The 15,652-nt window shown below is 39.9% G+C and overlaps 1 protein-coding gene across 1 annotated transcript; it reads left to right on the top strand.

The window, feature by feature from the left end:
- The first annotated feature begins 5,694 nt into the window (after positions 1-5,694).
- On the top strand, positions 5,695-14,049 carry LOC110508949 (zinc finger protein Gfi-1). The gene is made up of 8 exons (XM_021589875.3): positions 5,695-6,896; positions 7,551-8,313; positions 9,624-9,817; positions 10,058-10,249; positions 10,471-10,877; positions 10,997-11,134; positions 11,313-11,478; positions 11,792-14,049. Exons 3-8 carry the CDS (start codon positions 9,706-9,708, stop codon positions 11,968-11,970), a joined length of 1,194 nt encoding a protein of 397 aa, XP_021445550.2. The 5' UTR covers positions 5,695-6,896; positions 7,551-8,313; positions 9,624-9,705; the 3' UTR covers positions 11,971-14,049.
- Positions 14,050-15,652: the final 1,603 nt, after the last annotated feature.

Here is a 15,652-nt window from a genome sequence, read left to right on the forward strand (position 1 = left end):
GATTAATCAACCTAGTTCATGTAGCAGTCAAGCCTTGGGAAGGTCCTGACTCACAGGGGTCAACTATAGGACAGGGTGCTTGAAATGTTTATGTTAAACATCACTATTGTGTGTGTACCTCACTCACAAGGTGAAATATTGATGACTCTTTGAAAATTCCAAACAAATGTTATTACCATACATATTGAAGTTGTCTATCATTCATTGTTTATTAAATTATGTTAAAATCACATTACCCATCCTCCTAAAATTGAAATTTTTCCCACCTCCTTGTCGTGTTTGTGAAACGGACTTTGAGATAAGATCCAAAAGGTCGACAGTTCATTTGAAGAACATTCAAAAGGTTTTAGAACATTACGGCATTCTGATTAGCCAAATGATGTTCTCTTCGCACTATATTGCAAACTTTTCAGTGTTTCTCATTTATAATGATATACATATAGAGAGATAACAGTACAGTAGCACATCAATGACGGATAAACTATTAAATAACGTTTCCCAGAGTTTGATATGTCCGTTCAAGTACATAACAAACAACTGCCTAGCCGGTCGACTCAAACCCCGGTCTCAGGATATAGAAAGATAAAACATTTAGATTTCTTCATCGCACTATGAGTTTGTTCAAATTTAGCCCTATCTGTAGATCACTCAACCCTTAAAAAGGAACCAATGTCTTCTCCTTTTCTGGATAAAATGACTGATAAGATCTTTCTCTCTCACTCTCAGTGAGAACATCACTGCTGTCATTCAGTCACATTGGGTCCTAGTGAACAGGTCACTGCCATTCTCAAGCTCTGTTCTGCAGAACTGGTTTCGCAAGTGATAGCAACTGTGAAAGGAGAGCCGGACTACCCCATTTGGGGCCCCAGGGGACCAACCTTTTTTGGGGGGTGAAAACAGATAACTTCATGCATTTCAACAAATTGTGTGTTGAAAAAATGTTTTAGAATGCTATTCTACACATTCTACACAGGCTATGAGGAAATGTACAGTTTTAAAGCTAATTTCCTGCAATTGGTTAGAGAGAAAGAATGTGCTGTTTTATAGCTTATCTCATGATATTGTTCACATTTCCTGCTATTCTACACATTTTTCCATGAGACTGAGTGATAATTTAATAGTTTTAAAGCTAATTTTCTTGTAATTCTAAAGATTTTGCTATCCTATGGTATCTGGGGGTCCCCAACCTAAAAAATATTTTGGTTGGTAGCCCCCTTGAAGGTCGGGGGCCCTGGGGCACGTGCCCTGTGTGCCCATCCAGTACAGTCCAGTCATCTTGTAGTGCCTGTAATAGGCCTAGGTGGTTGAGTGAGAAGCCGCCCATGGTTGACTGGTGCTGCAGCAGAACAGACATATCTTGCATAGGATGACTGTGGATGCAGAACGTCAATTCAGTGAAGTCCTAGTTTTTTCCATTCAACACAAAAGTGGTTTTAAGCCCTAATTACAATAAAGGCCTACATAAAACCACATTTGTGTCAGTACCTACTATGGGCTGTCTGGCTCGAAAAAGGCAAATTTGTCCAAAGCTTACTCATTACGATAGATTACCCTACAAGGAATAAGTAAATTACATGCCAAATATATAGCGGAAGTAGTGGAGATGGCGCTGAGATCTAGTAACTCCTGTTTGAAAAAGTGTTTTGTGCTCAGTCAGCTATGTGACACTTTGACCAGACTTCTCACACCTTATTCAGAGAAGCAGACAGAGTTTATTTTCAGAAGAAAATTTCTCTGCCAAAACTAGGTCTGCAAAGCTACTGGTAATTTACCAAAGATAACTGATCTACCAAAGATAATCTTCTGTAATTTTGGTAATTAGCAGGTAATCTATAGCAATATATGGTAACTTTGGTAATTTATACTTGAATAACCTTTAAATATATTAATGTAGAGTATTATATTTTTAAATATCTGTGTCTACTTTCTAGTGGATAGGGAAAGGGAAAGTGGGATACCTAGTCAGTTGTTTAACTGAATGTATTCAACTGAAATGTGTCTTCTGCATTTAACCCAACCCCTCTGAATCAGGGAGGTGCCTTAATCGACATCCACGTCTTCGGCGCCTGGTGAACAGTCTAACAGGTTAGACTATTTGGCCTAATCAATTAAAAAAATATCTAATCAACGATGGCATTATTTTCCATTAACTCTGAAACTCTTCCAACTATTAACTTTTTTTCACAGCTGCCACCAGTTTGACACCAAAACATTTACATTAAAGACATTTTAACAAAGTAAAATAAATACAAGTGTGTAAAACATATTTTAAGGATATTTCATGCTGAAACACTTCTATTAAACATTGATGGTTTATGCAGGGCCTTAAGAAAGTATTCACACCCCTTGACTTTTTCCACATTTTGTTGTCTTACAGCCTGAATTTAAATTGAGATTTTGTGTCACTGGCCTACAAACAATACCCCATAATGTCAAAGTAGAATTATGTTTGTAGAAATTTTTACAAATTCATTGAAAATGAAAATCTGAAATGACTTGAGTCAATAAGTATTCAACCCTTTCGTTATGGCAAGACTAAATAAGTCATCGTAAATAAGAATTTGTTCTTAACTGTCTTGCCTAGTTAAATAAAGGTTACATTTAAAAAATGTATAAGTTCAGAAGTCAATATTATTTTATTATTATAATATTATTTTCAATGACTACCTCATCTCTGTACCCCACACATAAGGTCCCTCAGTCGAGCAGTGAATTCCAAACACAGATTCAACCACAAAGACCAGGGCGGTTTTCCAATGCCTCACAAAGAAGGGCACCTATTGGTAGATGGGTAAAAGAAAACGGACATTGAATATCCCTTTGAGCATGGTGAAGTTATTAATTACACTTTGGATGGTGTATCAATACACCCAGTCACTACAAAGATACAGGCGTCCTTCCTAACTCAGGAAGGAAAGCGCTCAGGGGTTTCACAATGAAGCCAATGGTGACTAAAACAGATAAAGACCTTAATGGCTTTGAGGATGGATCAACAACATTGGAGTTACTCCACAATACTAACTTAAATGACAGTGAAAAAGGTGAAAATAAGGAAGCCTGTACACAATACAAATATTCCAAAACATGCATCCTGTTTGCAATAAGGCACTAAAGTAAAACTACAAAACATGTGGCAAATAAATCAACTTAATATCCTGAATACAAAGCGTTATGTTGGGGCAAATCCAACACAACACATCAGTGAGTACCGCTCTTCATATTTTCTGCATCATGTTATGGGTATGCTTGTCATCGGCAAGGACTAGGGAGTTTTTTAGGATAAAATAAACAGAATAGAGCTAAGCATAGGCAAAATCCAAGAGGAAAACCTGGTTCAGTCTGCTTTCCAACAGACACTGGGAAACAAATTCACCTTTCAGAAGGACAATAAGCTAAAACACAAGGCCAAATATATACTTGAGTTACTTTCCAAGACTACATTGAATGTTCCATAGTGGCCTAGTTACAGTTTTGTCTTAAATCCGCGTGAAAATCTATGAAAAGACTTGAAGATCGCTGTCTGGCAATTATCAACAACCAACTTAACAGATCTTGAAGAATTTTAAAAAGAATAATGTACAAATATTGTACAATTCAGGTGTGCAAAACCCTTAGAGATTTACCCAGAAATACTCACAGCAGTAATCGCTGCCAAAGGTGATTCTACAAAGTATTGACTCAGGAGTGTGAATACTTATGTAAATGACATATTTCTGTATTTCATTTTCAATAAATTTGCAAACATTTCTAAAAAAACTTTGTCATTATGGGGTCTGTGTGTATTAAATACAATCCCTTTTTAATTCAGGTTGTAACAAAACCAAATGTGGAATAAATCAAGGGATATGAATACTTTCTGAAGGCACTGTATTTAGGAGAACGTTTTCCAGCTTTGTCATTTTCTTTAGATAGTTACAGATGTGATAATCCAAAGTAGCCAAAAAGGCCACGAGATGTTATTTCATAAAATTCCAAAACAACTTTGAAAGATACCAAAATCTGGTGGTTTACTGGTAAACTGAGACATTTTCCAATATTATACCCTCCTTTTGCAATCCTAGTCAAAACACAGATTAAAGTACATCCGTGGAGTCATTACTATGTGTGTGTGTGTGTGTGTGTGTGTGTGTGTGTGTGTGTGTGTGTGTGCGTGCGTGCGTGCGTGCATGAAGTAGAAAATGGGGTCTATTTTGTCCAAACAAGTCAAACATCTTATCAATATCAACAATGAGCTCTGAAGCAGTCCTGTTAGGAATATTTAACAAGGGAGATTAAAACTACCAATGTACTGAGAAGACAGTAACCAGTGGCTACCAGGAAGACTTCAATGTTACTATGAATCATAGCTCTTCAACACAGAGCTGTAAATCAATAACCTATCAATAAGCTCTTTGCACTGAACGCAGTCAAGTGTATCAGAAAATCACACGACACGGAGAGCGTGGTTGTGAACCCTGACCTCTCAGCAACAAACTCCAACATGCTCCTAAAGAGGGGCACAATAACCAGGAAGCTCTGAGTAGATTTCCACACGTCTGTTTCCATGAGATTCCTAGTATTTGCCCACTTTGGATGATTTACAACCAGAAATTGGCCTGGCGGCTTGCTAACAAGGGGTCTTGTTGATCAGATTGATGAGGTACTCCTTTTCTGAGGAGGTGATTTGTAACCTGTTTATAGCATCCAGCAAGTCCAGGAGAGAGTGTTTTCAAAAACTTAATTATTGACAAAATCATGCCAAAATATAGCCAAATAGGCCTACAGTCTGTAGCTGTATATCGTTTACCTTTCTGTGCAGTTTAAGGAAAATGCACATTCAAGTTGCTGTTTGTTCCACTTTCTTGACCTTCGTAATTCATAATCTTATATAACATACAATACAGGGGAACCCAAACAAAAGAAGAAGCATGCATGACTCATTGATGGAGAAACTGTAAAGATACACTGATTTGAAGAAGAAATCTTATGATCATACACTCTTAGAAAAAAAGGTGCTACCTGGAACATAAAAAGGCTATTTGGCTGTCCCCATAGGAGAAACCTTTGAGGAACCATTTTTGGTTCCAGGTAGAACGCGGTCCACAGAGGGTTCAACTTGGAAACCAAAAGGGGTTCTCTTATGGGTACAGCCGAAGAACCCTTTAGGAACCCTTTTTTCTAAGAGTGTGGGACAGTTGGAAAAGAAACGAGACACAGTGTGGACAGAAGGGGACTATAGGGTTTTCTTCCTCACAACCACTGATTTACTAGTTCAGATGACAAGATTTGAAGGGAGAACAAGATGCTATCCCTCTGAGAGAAGAACTGTCTTGTGGTTTTGTTTCGACTGCGACACAGTAAATCATGCATTGTGTTCTCGATTGCAGCCCTATCTGGAGGGAGCAGTTGGCAGCTGGGGGTTCAGTCAGATTTGGCTTGTTGTTCCCATTGGGCTGTGGTTGAATGAGGGGAGGCAGTGGGTGAAGTTAAAGTAAGGTTTGTGTGTGTGTTTGTGTGTGCGTGTCCATGTGTTTTTTTCCTTAGCTGTGTGTGTGTGTGTGTGTGTGTGTGTGTGTGTGTGTGTGTGTGTGTGTGTGTGTGTTTCCTTAGCGCTTCACGTTTGTGTGGTTTGTGTGAGTGGGCCAGAGGAACTTGTGAGGTGATTAGATAGCGGTGTGGTTTTTATAGAGATGTCTCAACACTGATGGAGGCTCCACAACAGACTCCACTCTTACTGGATTCCAACCCCCATGATCTGCCTCTGACTGCTTTACGTACATTGGGGAGACTATTTTGATACACTGTGTAGCTTAATATTCTTTGGTAAATTGGACAAGAATCAAAAACATGCTTGAGTCACATGAGCTACAAAATGGACTGTGGAGGCTCACAGTCCACTGAGCTGTTAATAATGTCTGAGAATACCTGCTCGGCTTTATAAAACCCGCAGATGCATAAGATTAGTCTATCAGTGGTAGGCTTATTTTTGTACCTTTATTTAACGAGGCAAGTCCGTTAAGAACAAATTCTTATTTACAACGACGGCCTTCCCTAACCTGGACGAGACGCAGCCCTATAGGACTCCTAATCACGGTCGGTTGTGATACAGCCTGGAATCGAACCGTGGTCTGTAGTGACGCCTCTAGACCGCTGCACCACCCGAGAGCTTAACAGACCTGACTTTAAAGTCATTTTCCTTGTTGCATCACTTTTAGAGTGGATTGCAGTCAAGAAGATTCAGTTGAAACTTTCAGGGCTGGTTTCCCAGACCAAGTTTAAGCCTAGTCCTGGATTTAATAGCACTTTCAATGGAGAATCTCCATTTAGCACAATGTTTTAAGTCCAGGAGTAGCAGACTTAATCTGGGTCTGGAAAGCAACCCTCAAATAACTAACATATTGCACAATCAAGTGTTTTGAACTGAGTTGTCTTCTGAGAGATTCACAGGGACTATGTGGTGTTGAAGCGACAGCATTGCACAGGTAAAATACTATATATACTTTCCAGGAACAGCAGTCACATACTTTCTCTCTGCGCAGATATGGTTTCAAGAACATTAGCTTGAGCTGCAGATATAGACTGGTGGTTCAGAGACAGCAAGTCAAAGCCCACGTTTATTTCTATAGCATGTTTGAGAAAGTTGAAAGAAAAAAACCACAAGCTGTTATCACAGCGACTCTTTGCAGCTATTTCAATCACATATTTGGCTGAGAGACTGTAGCGTTTACCACCAGGGTCTCTGGATGGTGAGAAAAGGAGAGAGAGAAAAAAAGCCCGGCTGACGAGATGATGACCTGTCGCAGCGTTGATAGCGCCTGCTCTGCACTGTGTTTGATTTCCTGTTCTGGCTCTGAGTTTATACTCTCCAATTCCTTCAGCTCTGCTCAGATAGATATCACTCTGCAACACTGCACAAGGTCAGTCTGCTTTGCCTTTACCTCAATGCAGTGTGATTGTGATTGACTGCTCAAAAGGATGCAAAGATATTTGCACTCCTTTTAATTTTTGTAATGGCTTATATGGTCATTATTATAGACAAGACAGAGTGTTGGGCTTGATGCACTTGATGCTCTTAGTTTGCTTTATGCTCTTAATGCCTCAGACACCATATTAAGTCTGTACAGTATTGTGCATGTCAAGCTATTTGTCTAATCAGTCTCATTCTCAAGACCCTAAAAGGCACATAAAGGTGCATCCTCCACTGAGGTCCCATGCAAATGGGATTTTTCCCTCCAGATATCTTGATGCAGATCAAAACTTCAGGGAACAAAAACTCTAAAGATTATACAGATTTCACAGACCCGGGTTCAAATAGTATTTGATTTGTTATCTTTCAAATCCTCTGAGTGTTTGATTGAGTCTGTCTGATGGAGTGCCAGATGGGAGAAGTTTGCACTTGGGTCTATTGCATTGGTTCAATTTTACCAGGCATGCTCAATCAAGCCAACTCAATTATTTGAACCCAGATGTGATATCAAATCCATAAAGAGAAACAATGAAGGCCACTATGCCCTGCCCTGTGTGTAAGAGTAGGCATTGGTGCATCAAGTGACAGTCCGTCTGGCTTTCAGGTTGGAGGCCTTCTATTCCAGTGAACTCCATCCAGTGACAGTCCGTCTGGTTTTAAGGGTGGAGGCCCTCTAATCAAGTGAACTTCCACCTGCAGGAAAGTGAAAACCAGGAGAGAAGACAACAATGGGCTATTCATGTCAGTCAAGATGCCTGGTCAGTTCAGTACACAAATAGTTCAGATAATGAATAGTTGCGAGATCCATTTAAAGGAATGTTTAGGATCTGTCTGAAATTACACAGCTTCTGTGTGGGCATTGGCACTGTCACAGCTAAGGATAAGTCTAGCCAGCCCATAACCCATAGGTCTAATATTGGAAACATCATTACAAACTCACAGCCCTACCTTGAGCTGTAAATAGACAAACAGAGTAAAATTGGGATATGGAAAAGCTGCTTTGGAACATGAGTTGTCTGTGGGAATTTTTAAATGATGATTCATTGGGTGTTGTGTTATTAATTCATGAGGAGGTATAACTTTGTTATAACATCAAATCAAATTGGTTGAAGTAATTTCATATGACTTGATTGTCAAACAAGGTAGAACAATTGAAGTAAGCGTACAAATGATTTAGAATAGCCCTTTATGTCATTAGTGATCAGGCCTAATCACTGTCTATTTACTGAAAGTTGTGCAAAAAAATCTGAAGTTCAGGAAGTTGTCAGCTGTTTAAAGGTCATGACAGCCGCACAGCTGCTGTGTTCAGATGAGAGAGAAGGGACGCTGCAAGTGGCGTCTATTACGCATGTGGACACCGTGTACGGGTAGGTCTCAATGCATTAGACTTAAATAACAAAAATTGTAACTGAAACTGTTTTGTTTCTTGACAATTTTAACAATGTAGACTAAATGTTAATGCTTCTATGTGTGGTTGATTGAGTGTCAAATGTTTTAAGGTAATGAATTAAATACTTTTGGGGGGGAGAGGGGGGGGGCAATACTTCTGATGTCAAGTGATTTATCAATTACTTACAGTTGCAATGTGTTGGAGGTGTTAGTTGTTACTCAAAAGGCTCTGTAAATAAATAATAATAAGCACGGGTAAACTACTTTGGCTATGAGTATCGAGCATGTGTTCCAACTCTGCTTATCTCAAGTTGTACTTGCAGGTTCAACTAACAACGTTCTTTCCCACACCGTCCAGAAATCGATATCACTTTGCTTTCAGACAACTTCGAACACCAACTTTGAACACGAAAATCCTCGCAATGATTTAATTTGAAGCTTAGTGATTTCTGGAATAGGATAAATGACAACATCTCAATTCACTCACAATTCACTTTTTTTAATCAAGGGCGAGCCGAACCCTGGGCACGGACGTCTCATTTCATTGAAATGACGTGAAAACAACGTTGATTAAACCAGTGTGCCCAGTGGGTACTGATATAACAATAGAGCCTTGACGTGCTTTTGCATTACGCATTTGGACAAGATACATTTGGAAGAAGTTATTGGGTCTATACGGGTGAATTAGCCAGCATGTTAACTGACCGCGGTTCAGTAAGGGATACCTCAGGTCCGCACATGCAGACGGTTGCATGGAGAGGGCTAGTCACCTTGCCGTGCATGCGTCATTAATAGGATATCATTGCCGGTGGGTGAGCTCTGAGAAGGTACCGCAGGATCCGTTTACATTGACATGGGCCTAGCTGCATAGGCCATTAATGAAGGGAGGGTTAGGGCTTTAAATCGACAAAATATTCTAAAGACTCCACATCATAATCGAAGAAATTCCAATAAGATTATGTAAATTTTAACCCAATGCACACACGTTTAAACCAATCATTGTATCAAATTATATTCTGTCATCTGATTCTGAAGAAACTCAAACATTACCTGTCAGGAAAGGAAACAACTACTATGGCCTCTTAATGACCTTTCTGAAATATGATAAATTGTGGTATTCAATCACACACTCCGCAGACCGTGGAGGGCAGTAAGTTCCTCTGGCCACCTGTCTAACAACACCTGGTGAACGCGCAGGTGCCTTTGGGCAATGCGCATGCTTCATCTCCTGCCAAAAAATCCCTATGCTGGATGAACCTGTCAACCAATGGTATTCAAATCTTTCCAGAGATAAAATAGGTCCGTGTGGACGAAGAGGATTTCATCACAAGTGACCAGGGATCTTGACAGTCACACAGCAGAGAGTAACCATGCCGAGGTCATTTTTGGTGAAGAGTAAACGAGCACATAGCTACCACCAACCACGATACCTGGATGATGACTACATTAGAATGGATACTATTTTAGCCCATATATGCGCAGGTATGTCTATCTGTGATGCTGCTCTCAACGTATGTCATGCCTAGGCCTGGACTTAATTATAATACATTATGCACGTCACACACAACTCTGTTTGGATATGGATACGATTCAAATTTCTCTAAATTCGCGTCAAATATTTATGTTTACTTTTTAGAATTCACAAATAAAATATAAAACTATGACGAATATTGTGAGCTTGAGTTAAGTGCCAGTCCTTGCTCTCTATCTCTGTGGCTATAGAAAGCAAATTGCAGGTTGAGTTTGAGGGGAACTGTGACGCGCAGGTTGCACCTAACCTCTCCCCCGAATCCCGTCTGGTGCACACGGCTGACCACTCGCCCATCTACCCGCTGAGCTGCGAGGGCAGCGTGTGCGACCGCTTCTCGGACTATGACGACTACTGGCGCCCTCCATCTCCATCTGCATCACCAGGTTTGTGTTTATAGTTTGTTGTGATGTCATCATTACGCATATGCGCACTGCATCTCCAAACATGGTTATTTGAGGCTGTCCCTCTGCTTTTCATATTTTAGCACTTTTATCCTTCAATATAGGCTACCAGAATATTAAAGGGTGTATTATTTAATAACTATGACCTATTTTTGTCAATAGTATTTGGAAACGTGACGACTCATAGTCCAAATGTTTTCCAGATTCGGAACAATGCTTCACTCCGTCAGCAGACGACGCTCACCCTTTCGCCATTCCATTTCGCCCTTACCCATGGATTGCCTACTCTGGCTCCGAGCTCCGGCACCTTGTGCAGCGAACATATCAACACAATCTCCCCACAACCCTGGAGCCCGACATACAGATGGGCCTGTATGGATCCGAGGATGGTGCCACCACCTCCCTCATTTACGCACAGAGGGGCCCACACACTGGATATTATAGGGAATTTGGGTCGACGGTGTTCCCTACCTATAGAATGCGGGACGCCGACCAGTTATATTCGGACCACAAACTGAAGACCAAGGCCTCTGAAATCAAGTCTGAATCCGATCTCATCTGTTCCCGTATAGAACCAAGTGGATCGTACAAATGCATCAAGTGTTGCAAGGTGGGCCTAGCCACACTCATCTATCAAAAAGTATGGCAACGATAAACAATTGTTCGGTTTCAATTGGGTGATTGTCACTTATTAACACATAATACCATCTCTTTCATCCTTTCCTAAAGGTATTCTCGACGCCGCACGGGTTAGAGGTTCACGTTCGTCGGTCGCATAGCGGTACTCGCCCCTTTGCCTGTGGATTGTGTGGGAAAACGTTTGGCCATGCAGTGAGTCTCGAACAACACAAGGGCGTTCACTCACAGGTAAGGCCCAAATGCCTATGTCACTTAATATTTGGACCTTTAGGCCTACTTTCTCCTATGCCTATTGGGAATCAATACCACGTGTAATGCATGCGTAAACGACAAAAACGCAATGGGTGAAATTAAAAGGTGCAAACGGCCACATGTCACATGCACTCACATCTTACCTGGTTCACAGGAGAGGAGCTTCAACTGTAAAATATGTGACAAAAGCTTCAAGCGCTCGTCCACGCTGTCCACGCACTTGCTTATCCACTCGGACACGCGGCCCTACCCTTGTCAGTACTGCGGGAAGAGATTCCATCAGAAGTCCGACATGAAGAAACACACCTTTATCCATACAGGTGAGAGATCCCGCACCAACCACAAAAGATAAGTTAATGATTTTAAAAGATGATATAAAATATTTTACAAACGCCTGTTATTTAAAAGTGTCAACCAAACAAAAAGTAACTTTTCCCTCTGGGCACACACTGGTTGAATTACAGTTCAATTAAATTACGTTAAACCAACGTGGAATAGACCTTGAATTGACCTCGGTGCCCAGTGGGTATGCATATTATGCTTCTAAAAGTCAGACAATTAGGCACGAGAACAATCACAGCAGATATGGAGAGCTCAAAAGGACACTTTCATAATGCTTGTTTACATTATCAGGTGAGAAGCCGCACAAGTGCCAGGTATGCGGGAAGGCCTTCAGTCAGAGCTCCAACCTCATCACGCACAGCCGCAAGCACACAGGCTTCAAACCTTTCGGCTGCGGCCTCTGCGGCAAAGGATTCCAAAGGAAAGTGGATATGAGGAGGCACAAGGAAACACAACATGGATTGAAATGAAAAACTGTCAACACCGAAAAACTGTGCTGGAGAATTGTATTATTTTAATACATTTAGCGTAAATATGTCCCTTTCAAAATACGTTTATGTTATTCTACCATTGCTTGGCTATATGCCTAATTGTTTTCATTCTTGAATTCTTGTTTTGAAAATTAAACATGTATTTATTAAATAGGCCTATAGATTTTCATTAGCTACAGGCCAAATTCTGAATATCATTTCGCACGACACAAAAATACAGGATTTAAAAGTTTTGGTTGTGATCCACAAGGATTGCGCATAATTCGTTTTAGCCTAGCCTATTTGTTTTCTTCTCGAGAAGAAACCGGCTGGTTAAATGCTATAGCTTAGCAGGCTATTTATCGGAACATTTTAATATTAATGCCTGTTTAATTAATTAACGCCTTTAATTATCCAACACAGTCGCTTTATAATCTGCTGTGTATACCGAATCCATGAGTTTATGAATTTATGCTCTTTTGTCTGAATATACATTTTAAATGTTCCCTTGTCTTTTGTAAAAAAAAGTGAGTGAATTGAATTGTTGTCATTGAAGTGAGTGAATTGATACACTAGGTTGAATTATGAATGGGAAGAGTAATCGGGCAAACTTCAGTCTCCTGTAACCTTTTCAGACATCTCTCCAACATATTACATGATACATTTCTGAAATCCTCAAAATGTTTCATAATCACGCACAAACACACATTTTTATCACAGAAGGCGGCACACCATTTGTGTACACCGAGTCAAAACCCTATTTTCAGTTCTCACTTGGTAGACAGCAGGTTAGATAAACTGGGACACCATTATTACAGTCCTAATTGTACTCCAAAAACAATTCAATGTTGTGTGATTAGGAAACATCTGAGAATTTCAGAAATGTATCATGTGTTGTATATGTTGGATAGATAAAATGTCAATTTTTTTCTGAATTCCTTCAAATAACAGTACTAATAACAGTACTAATAACAATTCTACAATAAAAAATGAACAAGAAATTGTACTACAAGAACCGGAACCTTGCCTAACCTAAGTACAGGTGTTCCCTAATGTAAACCGGATCTTTCCTCCTTTGGAAAAGCCTAGAAGACTGTCCTACTTTAGCTAGCTATGTTTAGTAAAGCGGGACAACAAAAAAGTGCCGAATTAAAAAATGTAAACATAATATTGGCAACTTAAAAAAAACAAACATGTATTTGATGCACCAGTAGTATGCACATTTACATCACAACTTGGCACTGTTCATTATGAGTTGTATGACCTTAACAGAAAAAAAAGCTATATGTCACTGTGCATTGTAAGGTGAACTTCCTGTTTGAAGTTTGCTCTTGGTGCTTTCAAGACAACTGGGAACTCAAGAGAAAAAACGAGGTCAAATCACGACGTCCAGCTCGGATATCTAGAAAGAGGTTAGAGTTGCTGACTTGGAATTCCGAGTTGAATCACTGTTCAAAACGATTTTCCCAACTCAGAGCAAGTTTCTTTCGGGAGTTCCCAGTTGATTTGAACTCACTGACATCGGAGATTTCGGCCTAGTACCCAGTTGTTTTGAACGTGGCATCTGCCCCCTCTATGATGTCACACCAACGAAGTGATGTGATTTTTATCATGTGGTTGGTTTCTCTGCAAGGGCATTTGTTTACTGTTACAAACTGTCGTTCTATTTGTGCAATTAATCGGAACTAGGAATCTCAGAAATGTCCGCTTTACTAACTAGGTAAACATGGCTCGTGCATAACTACAACCAGTTTGCAAGTGTGGCATTTCCAAGTGTTCTAGTAATATGTGAACGTGGCATTAGTGTTGGTGCTTTCAAGACAACTGGGAACTCAGAAAAAACGAGGCATCAGTGATCTTCAGGTCGGAAAGTCAGAGCTCGAGAAAGATGCCAGAGTTTCTGACTTGGAATTCCGAGTTGGATGACCCTTCAAAACGTCCCCCCCCCCCCCCCCCCCCAGTTCCCAGTTGTCTTGAACTCACTGATGTCGGAGATTTCCGAGTTCCAAGTTGTTTTGAACGTGGCATAACAATAATTTAGATTTTCTCTTGTCAGACCAATAAATATATGCTTCAGGATTAAGCTGTCCCAGTTTATATGATGTTCCACTTCCTGAATTCACCCTATAGGCTTTTACAATTTCGACACAATTCCATTGCACAATATTTTATTTCCACAAATGTTTAAATGAACAAGGAAAAAATGAAAACTCGCACCAACCAAATTAACATGTTATTGGCTTCAAGCGAAAAGCTTAGGAAATAATATACTAAGGTTATATCTGTAACCGTATCATCCTAAAATGTTTGAATAATAAAATACACAAAATATCCATAAAGAATCACGATAAAAAAAATGTATCCCCTCCAAAATGCTCCTCAGATAATGTTTCAATTCGCGCGAGCCACCTGGTCCAAAACAAATATTTTCAGACAACTTTCTTGTCACACTTGGAACAAATGAGATTACAACACCATAAACTTCCTGTGAAGGAAGCTGGGATAAACAGCGACACATTTATTGCACCATCCTCTTCCAGTATGGCAATATAGTCGATCACATGACATTTTTATACACAGTGGAAAACCTGAGTGTGATTTATTTGGTTGTATAGAAGCATGGGGTTAAACATTGGAGGCTTGTAACTTTGAAGATTTGATTTAGGCATTTACAGTATCATCAGATTCAGTATATCAGTGTATGTTTGAAAATTAGGAGAGGCATAATACGACTCTATACATTTCCGCCATGAAGCTGTAAACTATGCACCTGTGTAATAACAAGCCTATTCGATGATACAGTACGTCTGCACAATCTTCTTGGAAATTACAGTCTTCATTTCAGAGCACTAAAACCTCAACAAGCACTGTCCATATCCTGAGAGAAGATGAAAAGTAATTTCTCTCAATTCTCAATAGTTGTATCAATAAAACTGAAAAATCAACCAAACCAAAGTAATACAAAAAAGGCAAGGCAAGGTTCTCCAATAGTGATTTCAAATAAAAGTAAATCAATGATATCAGAAGCGCGATACCTCCAGCCCTTGCCGTTCTGATAGGAAACATGTAAAGATTTGGCTGTAACAGTAAAGAAAGTAGTATATAGTAGAGGATACTGGATGGCTATGGTTGTGAGTAGCTAGACTAGGCTCTGTGGGTCCTGAAGTGACAGCTGCTACATCAGAATAGAGAGGTATTCGACTGAGGTCGGGCTCTTCAGGGCCTCCCGTACACCACTGATAACCTGCAACACACAAACACAACATGGTCAGGAAAAACCAAGGGTTATCCTACAAAGCAGGTTTGAGGAGTTAGCGAAGTAACTTTGGTCAACTCTTGAGTTCAACTCGGGATAACCGTCATTCAAAAGTGGCTCACCTTTTAGCCTGGTAAATTTATATGCAACGAATGCATCAGAACTATAACCTGCTCTGGGGAAGAGCCACTCACGGCCAATGCCACTTACCCTGAATGAAATGACTGAGCCACGAGTTGAGGACCAATGACATCAGATTCCCTCCTTCATTTGAGGAAGACAACTGATTCAATATTTTATTAAAATGTCTGTGTTAAAAAATAAAAATGTTAAAATATATCACATTACCCATTTAGTAATGACAGAAAGCATTTTAAACTTCACGCACAGTAACACTTTTGTATGACTTAATACAATTATTTTATC

This window comes from Oncorhynchus mykiss, chromosome 28 (genome assembly GCF_057628025.1).
Source record: "Oncorhynchus mykiss isolate SJ-2025 chromosome 28, ASM5762802v1, whole genome shotgun sequence".
Lineage (NCBI taxonomy): Eukaryota > Metazoa > Chordata > Actinopteri > Salmoniformes > Salmonidae > Oncorhynchus > Oncorhynchus mykiss.

Excerpts from the sequence above, each read along its gene's own strand:
- LOC110508949 (XM_021589875.3), top strand. The coding sequence starts at position 9,706 with ATGCCGAGGTCATTTTTGGTGAAGAGTAAACGAGCACATAGCTACCAC. Across the intron at positions 11,135-11,312 it reads ACAAGGGCGTTCACTCACAG|GAGAGGAGCTTCAACTGTAA; the intron begins GTAAGGCCCAAA and ends CCTGGTTCACAG. Across the intron at positions 11,479-11,791 it reads ACACACCTTTATCCATACAG|GTGAGAAGCCGCACAAGTGC; the intron begins GTGAGAGATCCC and ends TTACATTATCAG.